The 14,046-nt window shown below is 35.3% G+C and overlaps 2 protein-coding genes across 2 annotated transcripts; both read right to left on the bottom strand.

Moving 5' to 3' along the window:
- Window positions 1-439: 439 nt before the first annotated feature.
- Window positions 440-1,816, bottom strand: LOC148268615 (uncharacterized). The gene has a single exon (XM_088216932.1). It carries the CDS (start codon window positions 1,567-1,569, stop codon window positions 550-552), a length of 1,020 nt encoding a protein of 339 aa, XP_088073058.1. The 5' UTR covers window positions 1,570-1,816; the 3' UTR covers window positions 440-549.
- A 5,059-nt stretch (window positions 1,817-6,875) lies between these two features.
- FZL (FZO-like protein) lies at window positions 6,876-13,913 on the bottom strand. Its single transcript, XM_088216931.1, has 11 exons — window positions 13,310-13,913; window positions 12,360-12,919; window positions 12,175-12,243; window positions 11,467-11,664; window positions 10,528-10,659; window positions 9,539-9,625; window positions 8,976-9,413; window positions 8,727-8,894; window positions 8,242-8,472; window positions 7,665-7,780; window positions 6,876-7,543 (listed from the first exon to the last, which is right to left on the bottom strand). Exons 1-11 carry the CDS (start codon window positions 13,803-13,805, stop codon window positions 7,261-7,263), a joined length of 2,778 nt encoding a protein of 925 aa, XP_088073057.1. The 5' UTR covers window positions 13,806-13,913; the 3' UTR covers window positions 6,876-7,260.
- Window positions 13,914-14,046: the final 133 nt, after the last annotated feature.

The raw sequence follows: 14,046 nt of genomic DNA, 5'->3' as shown, positions 1-14,046 counted from the left end.
TATGCAAATTCAATAATAAATATTAATATTAAATTAGATAAAATTATATTATTATTATTTATTAATGTTGTAATAGCATCATTTAATATGTAGTAATTAAATAGAAAGGGAAGGTTATTTTGGGAAAAAATAAAATACTAGGAAATAAAAGGGAGGGAGGGAGGGAGGGGAGGACCAAGTCCAATAACGATAATAACTGCCGTAAGCATGTTTCACGAAATTCAATGTACCGGAACTCAACAACAATAACCGAAGCTTTGCACAATTTGTAATTAGCAAAAAATAATTAATAATTAATTAAAATTAGTAAATTTTTAATTTTATCCCGGTAAAAAAATATATTTTAAATTATTAATTAAGTGATTTTAAGAAATATATTTATTAATTAATTTATTTGAATTTTTTATAAAAAAAAAAAGAAAAAAGAAAATTAAAATGATTGAATCATAATTAATTTCATTTTCATTTATGCTGGTATAAAACAGCTTATATAATTAATTAATCTACTAATAATAAATAGTCAGACGGATTTTTTTTTTTTTTTTTTTTTTAAATAGCTACGAAAAATGACTCCAAATTCAGCATGCGTTTGTGCCCACGCGCGCCTTCCTTGCACCGGTCGCTAAGCCTACACAATTTTTCCATCCCAATTTCACCCCCAACTTTTTCAATATTCCCCTCTATATCCTCTCCTTCTTCGCCTTCCTCCTCCTCCTCCTCCTCCTCCTCCTCCTCCTCCTCTTCGTCCTCCTCCCCCCTTTCTTCCTCGTAATCTCCTTCTTCGTCTTCGTCTTCTTCTTCTTCTTCTTCTTGACCCGATGCTCCTTTTCTTCCCGATCCTCTTTTTTTATCTCGAACGTAAGCTTCATTTTCTTCTTCTTCTTCTTCAACGTGAAACTGATCATCTTCTTCCTTGGCCTCTTCCTTGTCAGATTCAGGAGCACGGTGTTTTACAAGAGACAATCTAAGCCTACCTTCACTACGTTCTGCATGGAACTTATAAATATGGTTAAAAGGGAGAGTTACAGCTTCTAGAACCAAGCGGCCACTTTCGCGATGAGACCTCATCACTTTAACCCCACCAGCCGACCCACTGATGGAACTTAAAGGAGGTGGAAAGCTGGTGAGTCGACTCATTTTTTTCTTTCTCTCACAACTAATCCTTTCACTTTCCATCTCCCTAGACCCAACCGAGTTACCCTCCGCCGAAAACAACGAAATGCAATCGCTGATGCTCTCACTTCCACTTTCACTCCCCAGGCTCTCCGTACACATAGCCAAGCTCTTCTCGTTCATAAAACGACACCGTGCCAGACGCGGATGGACATAAACGACGTCGCTCTCAGCGTTTTCGCCGCAAGATAAGTTGCCGAGAGGTTTGAAGAAACTCCAGCCGACGTCGGTGTTTTCTTGGCTTTTGCAGCTACTGCCGCCGTTGTTGAGGTGAACCAGAGCAGACGGGTGGGAATTTGATTTGGGTAAAGGAGATTTCAGACCCAAAACTCTCCTTTCGTGTAAAAGAGCAGGGTCAAGACATGTTTGCGAGCCGCGACAGACGGTGGAAGACATTGTTTTATCCAGACCGAGAAAGAAAACAGAGGAGAAAAAGAAGAAGAAAAAAACAGGGGAACCGAGTCGTCAAAATGCCAGAGAATCCTGTAACAAAATCAAACAAACGAAGGCGAGAGGAGGACAGAGAAGGTTGAAGATGAAAGAAAATTGAAAGGGGGTGTGTGTTAATTTATACAATGTGGTGGACAGAGACTGAGTAAAGAGCAAAACTTTATGCAACCCCCCCCCCCCCCCCCCTCCTTCCTTTCGTTCTCTCTCTCTTTCTTCCTACTCTGCCACAAGCCATGGAAAGAGTATATTGTGAAATTAGGAAATTAAAATATACTTTTACTACACCAAAAATAGCTTAATAATTAAACCTAACATAATTCTATCACAAAAGGAAACAGAGAATACTCAAAATTTCTCTCTCCCTTTCTCTCTCTCTCTCTTTCTCACGTTCCCAAGTTTTCTTGATTAACTCGATGGGTGTGTATGTATATTATCACCTTTAATTATGGTATAAACTAATATGGGTTTCTATATTTTCTCACAGAAAAATATGGGTTTGTATATTTTCTCTCAGAAAAATATGGGTTTTGTATCTTTTTGTATATATTGTTCTTTTGTATATATGTATATTATCACCTTTAATTATGGTATAAACTAATATGGGTGTGTATATTTTCTCACAGAAAAATATGGGTTTTGTATCTTTTTGTATATATTGTTCTTTTATATAAGTTAATTTTTTTTTTCATGTACACTAATATGGGTACCTATATATATATATATATAGGAATAATAATAATAATAATTAATGCAATAGGAATATTATAATTGTATTCATGGGTTGAAGCAAAATTCTAAGCAAATTATGATAAGCAATTAGCATTCATTATTAGAGACCATGAACCACAATTATACCATGTCTTTTTTTTTTTTTTTTTTTTTTAATTTTATGGTCCGTCAATTATGCTTCTTTACATAATATAAGTCACCACCTAATATATCATTTCAAATTGTAATATTAATGTCAAATTTTAAAGATTAATTTAATAATTTATCTTATTTACTATAGTATTAATGAGATATAATGAATTATAATAACCAAATTATTGAATTGGGTTTACATTCCCTCGGTAAAATTTATGAAATTTGCAAGAGACTGGTAAAAATTATTATTTTTTTACACACATATATATATATAGAAGAAAGGGTATACGTATATATGTGTGTGTGGTTTCCACAAACTTCACTGTCCCCTCCCAGTTGATGCGCACTGTCATGTTTAGGGTCAAAACCTATGTTGATTCTCATTTCTATCTCACTCCACTACCCTCCAAGTTTTCCAACTAATTCTCAACTTCATAAAATCATCATTAGTCTCATCTAATTGCTTAATCAATTGCTAATCACCGACTAATAATTAGGTTTAGACCGATAATCGCAGGGATTTTAGATACACAGCATGAGCAGAATGCAACAGGAAAAGAAGAAAGCCACAGCTTTTAAGATTCTGGGAATTCCATTGGTGGAACAAGATTTGTTCTTCTGAGTAAAAGCCAAGAGGGTACGGACACACTTGCTTAATTCTCTTTCCTTCAAAATTATTCATCTCTTGTCTCCTTTGTATTTATTTCAAACCCCTTATACTTCCAAAACACAGACAAATTTACCAGACGCCATATAATTATACACACAGACATACATGCATGTTTGTATTTGTGTATCTATATATGTATCTTCCACTTGAATTTGGTCGGTTGCCTTGTTGTTCCCGACGTTCGAGACATTGGTATTCGCGCTTGTGTTGTTATCTAATTCGGTCACTGTTCGCACTAATTCACATACTATCATGAGGGTGAAATTTTGGAAAGACATGATGGCATGTACAAATATGGGTATGCGTAGACATGTGTTGTATGTAATTGTGTGTGTTTGTGCGTCCACAGAGTGAGCGAATTAAGCCGGTGAGTTTGGATAGAAGAGACTGCAACAACAAGTGTACCACCACCACCACCACCACCACCACCAGCAGTCCTCTTACGTACTCTCTTTTTCCTCTAATAGCCAAAGTTTCATAGGCAACATGCAGTTACAGGACATACCCAGATGCCAAATTAAACCATATATTAAAGTTCCCCACACCTATCGTATTAAATTTTATTAGATGTCTTACATATATGTATATATACACATGTGTGGTAAAGTACAACTGAATAATGCAGGCAAAACATCAACAAAAGTATTGTACTTTGCACAACCTCGAGCACAATTCTCTCCATTGTTATTCTTTTTATAATTTAAATATCATCTCAGATAAGAAATTAATAAAAAAAATTAACTAGACCAGGTAAAAGATGATTTATACATCAACCCATATGAGTGTCTACTCGGTTTTAGAATATAGACAGCATATATCATACAGATACATATATATATATATATATATATATAGGAAAGTAATCAGATGTGGAAAAGCAAAGAGTGGAGGAGTTTTCTTTGCGTATGCGAATTTGAGGTTACTGATACATAGATAGGTACCTAGAAAGTAGAAAGAGGAGATGAATATTGCTGGCAGGCTAATCAAGCCAATGAAGGCAGTTGGAACACTAGTAAAAAGCTCATGAACACAGTACTTGAGAAGTGACAAGTAGTTTCTAAGAGTGGGGATTTCACTTCTCATTTTCTCTACCCTTCTGTTTGGTTTCTTTAATCAATCAAAGCCTAATATTTATGTATGTATGTATGTATATATATATATAGAGAGAGAGAGAGAGAGAGGCTTTGTTGGAATATTAGTCATCATGCATTTCTAACAAGTAGATTATAAAAACAATTTATGATACACTTCCCACAAGAAGCAAGCTGCCAAAGGATTGGAAATCATGCTCTTCCACAACTTTTAATATGCTTGTAATACATACAGCTAGGCCTGCATTATGCCAAATTATTTCATTAACTCTTGTTCTTTTGTAAAATTTACTCCCTACTTTTATTCACTCGTCGAACTATAAATAATCAATTCATTACTATTGATTCAATATTTATTACTTATATTTCATTATAAAAATAACGATATATGTTCAAAACTGACTCTACTATTATACAAACATCATAAAATTAACGTAGTACATAAATTTTTACTCGAAAATTCTCACTAATTCAGTGATCGGTAAAAATAATTTTAAATTACTAACTCACCTCAATTATATATGTATATATATTTTTTTATAATTTAAAAGTAAAGTTTGATTGGGTAACCACATAGAGTTCATTATTAAACAACTAAGTCTCTAAATTAGAACATATTATATATATATATATATAGGTATGTATGTATACACAGAGGCATGAATAAATTTTAGGGTTTTCTTTTTTCTTTTTTTTTTTAAAGAACAGAAGGTAAGAATTTGAAAGGGAAGAAAAAAAGCAAACCATACACTTTTGATGTCAGGAAGGCTAAATAAGAATACGTGCAGATACTCTCTCTGCCCTAACCATCAAAATATATTGTTGTCACGATCCAATATCTTTGCCTTTCGCTTTGTAATAATGAGATTTATGAACCAACATCTTAAATTTTGTTTGTATATATATATATATATATATAATTATATCATCACCTACTGCTGGTCCAAAAGTTTAGTCCAAAAGATTTTTCTTTTCTAATCTTTTCCTTCTTTTTTACTACTCTTTTTTAAATTTTAATGTGTGTTTTTTTTTGTTGGTTTCTTAATTATTGTGATCTTTACCCAGAAAGGTATTGGAATCGAAGGCCATGGTTTGGACAAACATGTATCTCTACTATATAGGCAACCGACCTTTTTCATTAACTTTTGACCCATGCATGTTGTAGCTTTGCCTTTTTCAATCCACATTACTATGTTCTGATTCTCACTTAAACCATTATATATATATATATATATATTACATATGTATGTACGTATATATATTTTTTTACATTTTAATTCTAGAGGAAGATGAAGTCCAAGGCTTGGTATCGATTATGAGAGTTCTTTTTTAGAGGAAAATGATGGGATTAAGGGTAGTGCTGTTGTTGTGAAATACTACAAAATTATATTGGAATAGTTGACATTACTTGTGGTTGACACATGTATGTATGTATATATATATATATTTCTTAATTCTTTGTTACCAACATTTTGACTAAAAAGCATTCTCTGTTGTTCGTTGCATATAAGTTATTATATATAAATAGTATTTAATTCACAATTTGAACAGCATAATTTAACTTAATATTAAATTGTATAGATAAATAGTAATTAATTAACAGAATCACGAAGAATAATAATCAATCACAGAGATCCAACCTCGTGATTCACTCGATTTTCCCGTACATCCGAAATCAGAAAGGATTTACGACAACGAACGAGACGAGAAAGAAAGAAGAGGCGGAGGGACGTGTTTTGTAAATTAAAAGAGACGAATAGGACGCGGACTATAATTTTGATTAATTAGATTGATGATTTTGTTTAATTGAATAATTGCGCGGATGAACTGATTAAATATTTAATCTAAAACGATTCCAAATTACGATTTAAGAAACAAAATAGTTGTGTTCGTAATTAAGTAACACATCTTTACACATTGTCTCGTATGAATTTTTCAGTGAATCAACATGAAAAATGGGTTATGGTAAACGTAGCTTAACTTTAGCTTTAATGCACAAAATTTTTTGTGCTGCCCCGGTACCATAAAACAGAAGCGTTCAAGATGTTGACCAAAAAAATATCAGAAGCATTAGGAAATCCAACCGTAAGGAACAAGTACAAGATTACCTGTTTTGTCTCTAACAATCTCTTCTTCTATACTTTGGAATTGGAAAATTGGGTCAGAGTGAACCCTAGGTTGGCAAATGCCCTAACTGAGATCCGATTTCTCTTTTATGTCTGTGTTCCTGGCGAAACTCTACCAACTTCTCGATGACAAGATTACTTGCGAAAGATGGAAATGTTGTTAACGAGCACGGAGGTCTAAATTATCGCGTCTCTTCTGCCTCAATTATCTCCTTCTCTTCATTAATGCGCAGCGGCATAGTCAAGTCGCTATGATCAAAGGTGTTTAAAATCTTTGCTAATAGTTCTCACCTAATACGATAACTATAGCACTGGATGGTTAACTAAAAAGTGTTTTTCGGCAAACGATTAACATTGATGATTACTTAGAGAAAAACAACGACGAGTAACATGAGATTATACAATTGGCAGATGCTGCTACAGTAGCTGTAGTGTCTCGGGTCTAAGTACCATTATAAAATTTAAACTCACGTTATTGATAATTTGAGGTAAGTCCTCATATGGAGCTTAACAATTATATATATTCCGATACAGAATTGGGATATCATAGTAGCTTCAAAGTACAATGCGCTAGGATTTTAATTATACCGTTTCGACGATTTAGAAATTGGAAGGCAGCTAACCTTAAAATCACCGTAGAATTTCCACAAATTACCACCCAATAAATAACCCATTATGGACACCCCTCCCCTCCAAAGAAAAATTACGGATTGGTAATATATTGTTCTTATAGATACATAGTAATATGATAAATTTACTGACCTTTAAAATACTACAAAAGAAGAAACTGTAAATTGCCGCTGCAACAACATCTGACATCTCCAGGATCCCATCCGTTTCTTTTACCAAAGAGGACAATCAAGTGACTCTTGAGTTTTAACTGGGCTCACGATACATGAATGTTTTGGATTTCAACTTGAAGATTTTGAAGCTTCCTCCCGACAACGGCGAGCTCATTTTGAATGTCCAAAAGCCAGTCAAGTCTGTTCTGAGCTTCTTCTTGGTAGGGTTTTCCAATGATTTTCACAAAGTTCTCCAACTTACTTATGCTTTCCAGGAGATCCTTCTCCATGCCCTCTTCTAGCTGTCGAGCTAAGCCATCTGCAACCTTATTCACCTTATCCACCACTGCTTGTCTACGAGCTGGAAAGTTTGAAACTGCTAATAACCTGTCATGAAGATTCTATCATGTGTGAGTCTTGCCTTCTTCAACAGGCTACCAGGAAGTTATAAAGACTCAATCAAGAAGCAACAATATGGTTGGAAGAATAAATCACAAGGATAATTTACCCTCCAGCCGAGCAAAGACCAAGAGCGAGAAGATCTTCTAAGGTGGTAGGCAGCACTGAGGTTAAAAGTGAGGCAGAGAATCCAGCTGCTCCTAGTCCACCAAACGTCCCCAAGAACTGAGATTGAACCAAAAAACAATTTCCTTAGGTTGGTTGAATCCCATGTAAATTCACCACATGAAGATACGGACTCCTGAGAACTAATTAGTGGAAACATCAAAAAACATTTCAACATGACCCGCAGAGTTATTGAAAGAAACATCAATTGCTTCAGCCTGACAAAATGTTTTCTTTCTTTCCTAGAATCTAAAAACTTAAAAGTCGGAAACTAGATAATTTGAAAAGAATAAGATGGCTATTGTTTCAGAACAGAGATATTTCAGAAATATAAGTTAATGTCAAAAACCATATGGAAAGATTACCAAAGGGCATCCCTTTTTTATAAAAACAGTGCCACACATTAATTTCACCTCAAAACCGCACATACACAATAAGCCATCAGATATTCATCTCCACCCATTTCTAGTAAATTCGGTTGAATAATTTATACTTATTATCCAAAAAAAATTTGAGCTCACCACTTCGCGTATCTCTTGCTCAAGTAGTTTGGAAGTAGCACTCGCACTCAAGTCTTCTACCACCTTCAAGCTGAGCTCATCAACTTTTTTAAGCAGATCATACATCTCCATATGCAGCTGAGTTTTTGAATTAACCAAAGAAGGCCATTTGTTCTCAAAAGATTCCTTATAGAGTCTCCCTCCACGGGCATTGTTAGATTGCAACCACCTTACATATTCACCTAGCAATTTCTGTATGCCAACAAAAAATTACTAAAATAATAAATAGAGAATTATTAATTACTATTTCACATAAAGAAAACACTCAAGAATGTATTCCAAGACTACAGATCAGAAAATACAGCAGCCATACCTCTGATCCAAACAAAACTTATGAGAAAAAATCTTATAAAAATAATTATCAGGAGAAGACGTATGAAGTTAACTAGAAAAAAAAATAAAATATGAATCCACTAGAGAGAGATATTAAACAGATAAAGACGTACCTGTGCATCTAAGAGTGCTGGAGCAAGTATATCATTTTGAAACCTTGAGGTGGTAGGCACTGTGGCAGATCTTTCTCCTCTAAATACATGTGAAGCAACGAGATCAAGGTTTGATAATTGCAGAGTAGATTCTATGAGCTCAACAACACGTGACTTTGTGGAATCAATCTGCAATTACATGTGATTCATAAATAAGAATCAAATATCCAATTTCCTTCCTACATAAAAAAACATTGCTGAAAACTATACCATAGATAAAGCTTGTCTTTTCCAAGAGATGCTCTCATTTTCAATCTTCATTCTGTATTCGTTAACACTATCAACTATTCTATTTGCTAAGGCCAAGTCCTGTCTGGCATATTCACAGTCCTGCCTCACGAGTGTTTCAGATGCAGCAAGGAGACGTTCTGCAACTGCAACTGGAGTTCCAAGTTTAAGTTTTATCCTTTCAATTCCGGTATCTGTTGAACCATCCAAAAAGCTGTACAAGAACTCCTCAAGTTCATGGAAGCGTTGTGTTCTACACTGATAATCAAAATCTAATAGTTCTTCATAATCTTTTCCAACAGATGAAGTCAAAAGTTTTGCTTCAAGAGCAGACCGTGCAGACACCGGATATAATATTACATCTTCACTATTCAGCAACTTCCGAGTATTCTCCTTGACAAATGAAATTGCTTCCTCAAGCTATACAAGTTATTACAAGCCAATTAAAAAAAAAAAGAAAAAAATCATGCTTAAAAAGCTCAATAGAATACATATATTTCACAAATAACTCAAGAAAGTAATGAACATTATAGATACAAGCACACCTCATGGGCAGTCCGGTAGATATCTGATTTATTTAACACAAACACAATTTTCTTCTTCCACTGTTGAGTGTATCGAAGAAATGTGACCTGAAAAAAGGCACCAGGGAGACTATCAGATTTGGAAATCATTTACACAATATTGAGTTCTGTTAGGTCCATTACAAGCATACAACAAATTCTCAAACTGGATCATTTTACATTCATTAGCGTGGTGTACAATTCAATTTTACTTCTGGAAATTCTAAAATCTACCACCTTATACAATCTTAAATCCCGAGCATAGCCTTGTCTTTTATTCCAAACTTTAACTTCACATGGCATATTTTGGATAACCTATCAACTTTTCAAGGGGTAACATGGGGATATGGAGAAAAAGTTAATTGAACCTCACTACAAAAACCTGGAAAGAATTCCACTTTTTCAGTTTACTTCATTGAAATCCAAATTCTGTTGAATTCTGGCAACAAACATTCCACCATGATCTGGTCACAAGCTGACAATAAGAATACAAGTATTAACTAAAATTACTTTTTTTATATTTACAATGTATGTTCAGGAAATATAGCTTAATCTGTTATAAACAAGTGTCTTAGTTAACTGGATTTTGAAACTACGGACTCTGAATTGTTAAGTAAAACTCAACATGGACAGTAAATGTGGGCACAGGAAGCCAAAAGATTTCATCTTCAAGATCAATGAAAATTCATTTAAAGAAAACTCAACATGGAATTTCATCTGGTGAGCATATGGTATCATCGAATCATGAGTAGGTTTTTCTAGAAATGTATATCATACAATTTATATATTCTATCTGGAGAAAATAGTATGACATCTTATTACATAAAATTTATATCATTTTCCTGGAGAAAAAAGCATGACATCTTATTGTAGAAACTAGATACTAAGAAATTTCAATCTGCCATATTTCAAAAGGAAACACATGAAGTAGTAGCATGGCAGGGCTCATTTACAACAGAAATTAATCATACCTCACTTTCAGTTAAAGGGCGATCAGCAGATATAACAAAAAGAAGCAAATCAGCACGAGGCACAAACTCCTCCGTAAGTCGTTGTTGCCTCTGGAGGATCACATTAGTTCCAGGTGTATCGACAATGTTCATCTGTTCCCCCAAGAATTTGCAACTATTAGTTCCAGCAGATGGTCAATATTGGAAAATGACACAAGTATTCTCAGGAAGCAATGTACTTAGCAAACAGGTAGAATGAGCAAATAAAGATGCAGATGATAGGGCTCCTTGGTTAATTTTGTGGTTCACAACATCAAGCTAAAACACTTCCTCTATCTTCTGTTCATTTTCTTTGGCACATGCATCAGGCAGATGATTTACATAAGAGGATGAACCAGCAGGACGTTCCATGCCATGAGATTTTATTGTTCCATGGGTTACAAAGGTGCCTTTGTGGCACCCAGAATTTCAGACAAGTGCAAGTCAGTCTATCCTTCTGTGGTTTTAGCATCCTCAGTCTTCACTAAATAAATCATAGTTACTTCTTGTTAAGTTCATAAGATATGCATATGCTAATAAAAGAACCACATAACTGACAAATTTGATAAAATATAGTAAAAACTACTTCGATAGACTGATATTAATCATTAAGCATGACTAAACTCACAAATCACTTCTCCTAGAATACTAGCAGGTTAATTCTGTAGAAGGTTTAAAATGATATGACCTACAGTATATGACTTTTCTCCAGCCACAGGACCGGAAGCACTATGGAGATGTATTTGCATAAAAATATCCCCAAATATAGAAGCACATACGACAAAAGTTGTCATTAATGTTATTCACCCCTGGTAACAAACATTTCAAATATGCAGGCAAACATGGAAAATAAACTAATATTTTTCAGAGGTCATAAAGAAATTCAAGAGCAAGAGAATTAATCATGTTAAAATGGCTCACATCTTTGAGAATTGGAGCAGGAATATAACAGATATATTGACCATCTGGATGCCTTTCACAACGTTGCTGCTCTCCAGATTCCAACTCAGAATAGCATAGGAAAGTGATTTCATTAGTTGTTGGAACAACACCCTCTTTGAGATATCTTTTCCCAAGAAGTGCATTGATGACTGTTGATTTACCAGAGTTAAATTCACCCTGACAGCATCAAGAAAGACAAAATCTATCAGAGAAAAGATCAAGTAGCACTATGACAAATTTACTAGCCATGACTATAAAACCGATAATCTCATATAAAACTCCTCCAATCAGTTCTTTTATTTATATAATCATCATCTATCATTTATAAGTTTTTTGTTCAAATTACAACAGCAAAGGTCTATTTCTCAATACAGCACTCTGCCATAGCCCCAAAATATTTGTTCCAACAGCCAAAACTGTAAGAAGAGCAATTCATGTCCGTGCACAAAAGAACAAGATAGTTAAATAAGATTGTTTAAGGAAGAACCCATACAGAATATGGCTCTAAGTACATTTCAACAAAATTTTCTATTCCATAGTTCTCAAACAAAGTAGCTGTGAACATACAAGAAGTCATTTTAGTTATGGATTCTTTCAATAAAAGACAAAAGCTTTATTTGAAATTTAGGGCTAATACCAATGTATATCCCTGGAACCAGAATTTGTTGGAGTTCAGCGCACAATTACCGCTATGACCAGTAAAAATGGCTCATCAATCCGAGAAATTGCATCAGTGAGAAGTGAAATCTCCTCCATCTGTCATTTTAAATCAATATTCCTGGATTCAGAATAAAGTAAACAATAAAAAGGATGAAATGTAGAATAATGTGAAGAATAAATTCAACTACCAAATGCTTTAACTAAAAGATCACCAGTGGAGCAGCTTTCTTAATGACATCTAAAGCCTCAAGTAGTAGTAATCTCTCGGCTTCAATGAGCTGTTTTTCTCTATCCTCCAACTTAATAAAGCCAGCCAACCGCTTTCCTAACTGCATGTCAATATCCAAATTGAACGTCTGCCCCTCACTGGACCTTTCGGCTTCATCCTGTGTTTTATGACTCAAAGTCGAGTATGCAGCATCGAACACCTGGCTTAGAACATCATCGCTAAAAAACCTCAAATCTTCCAGTGAAACCACCAAACCAGCAGCACCTAACTTAAGAAATTGTGACGCGCTAGTTACTCTTTCAGCCTCATCGTGAGAAGAATACATCGCAAAAACAGGTATCTTCGCATTCTTGAATAAGGAATCCACTGCTACATTAACACGATCTCCGCTATCAGAACCATATATAAGAAAATCAGCACCTTCAGAAATGGAGGCATTCACAGCAGCATCAGTTGTTTGTACAATTCTAGCCACCAAGGGCAGAACTACAGAGTCAGATAGGGAAGCCAACATCGTATTTCTCGCCACTATTCCAGGAAGACCTGTAAATAAATGGAAGAAGCCTATCACATATTGTATCATAATACTGCCGTCAAACAACTACGCAGCTAAGGACAATCCAACTGTCTATCGGTATAAGTGCCGTTAATTTCTAGCACGGTACCAGTATAACAATCTTTATAGTCACTGCAACATAACTCCACTACATCAGATTGAGCCATGAGCGGTTGTGTACAGAATTAAGCAGAAAAACAGCCAAGTCTCTCAGTTCGTCACTAAATCTAAAGGCTACATCCTCTTATTATCTGATTACAATACTCATTAGACAGCTGCAAATACCGAAACTACAACCAGTATGATTAGCACGTGCAGGATAATTCATAGCCAACTGAAAATTGATGAATTCAATTAATACAGACCAACAAACTAACCTTGATCAGAGAGAACGACGCCGCTAGCATTAACGGCCGCCGCAATGTCAACGCGTTCGGCAATTAAGAAGTAGGCGCGGTCCTTGACGACGGACTTCAACAAACAGGCGGCCTCATAGAGTTTACCGCCGCTTCCTCCTTGAGCGCTATTAAGCACAACAATCCCGACCGACTTGGCCACGGCTTTGTCGATTAGGTCAAGTACATTGCCTCCACGCAACACCTCTTCGACGTCCAACTGGAGAACGAGATTCGGGACCTTGATTTCGGGACGCTTGTAGCCGCCAGGGTAGAGAGTCCTCCTCGGTTGTTGGTTGTTCTGAGAATCTTGAGACGGATAGGAGTTGGTGTTTAGCGGGAGAGAATGAGCGCGTAAACGAGTTCCGAAAGAAGAGCGGTGTTTAAGGCGAGGAAGGAGGGGAAAGCAGAGGATGGAAAAGAAGGGAGGAGGAGAGGAGGCGGCTGGTATGGCGCGCAGAGGAAGAATGGATTTCATGGGAGTGAAATTTGAAGATGGCGATGGAGAAGAGTGAAGTTTCCGGGAGCTGCGGAGAGGATGAGGATGGCGGTTGTGAGAAAATATCCCCTCATCTCCTAACTGCGCTTGTTTATTTAAACGTTTAGCCTCACATATTTTATCCGCTTCAAAAAATCATCCAGAGAAATAAAATTATTTTTTATTTAAAATATTACAATAAAATACATCAAATTATTAAATTTTTCTTTCACGATTTAAT

The sequence above is a fragment of the Carica papaya genome, chromosome 3 (assembly GCF_054855325.1).
Source record: "Carica papaya isolate Zhongbai chromosome 3, ASM5485532v1, whole genome shotgun sequence".
Classification (NCBI taxonomy): Eukaryota; Viridiplantae; Streptophyta; class Magnoliopsida; order Brassicales; family Caricaceae; genus Carica; species Carica papaya.
This window is presented reverse-complemented; position numbering and strand designations above follow the sequence as displayed.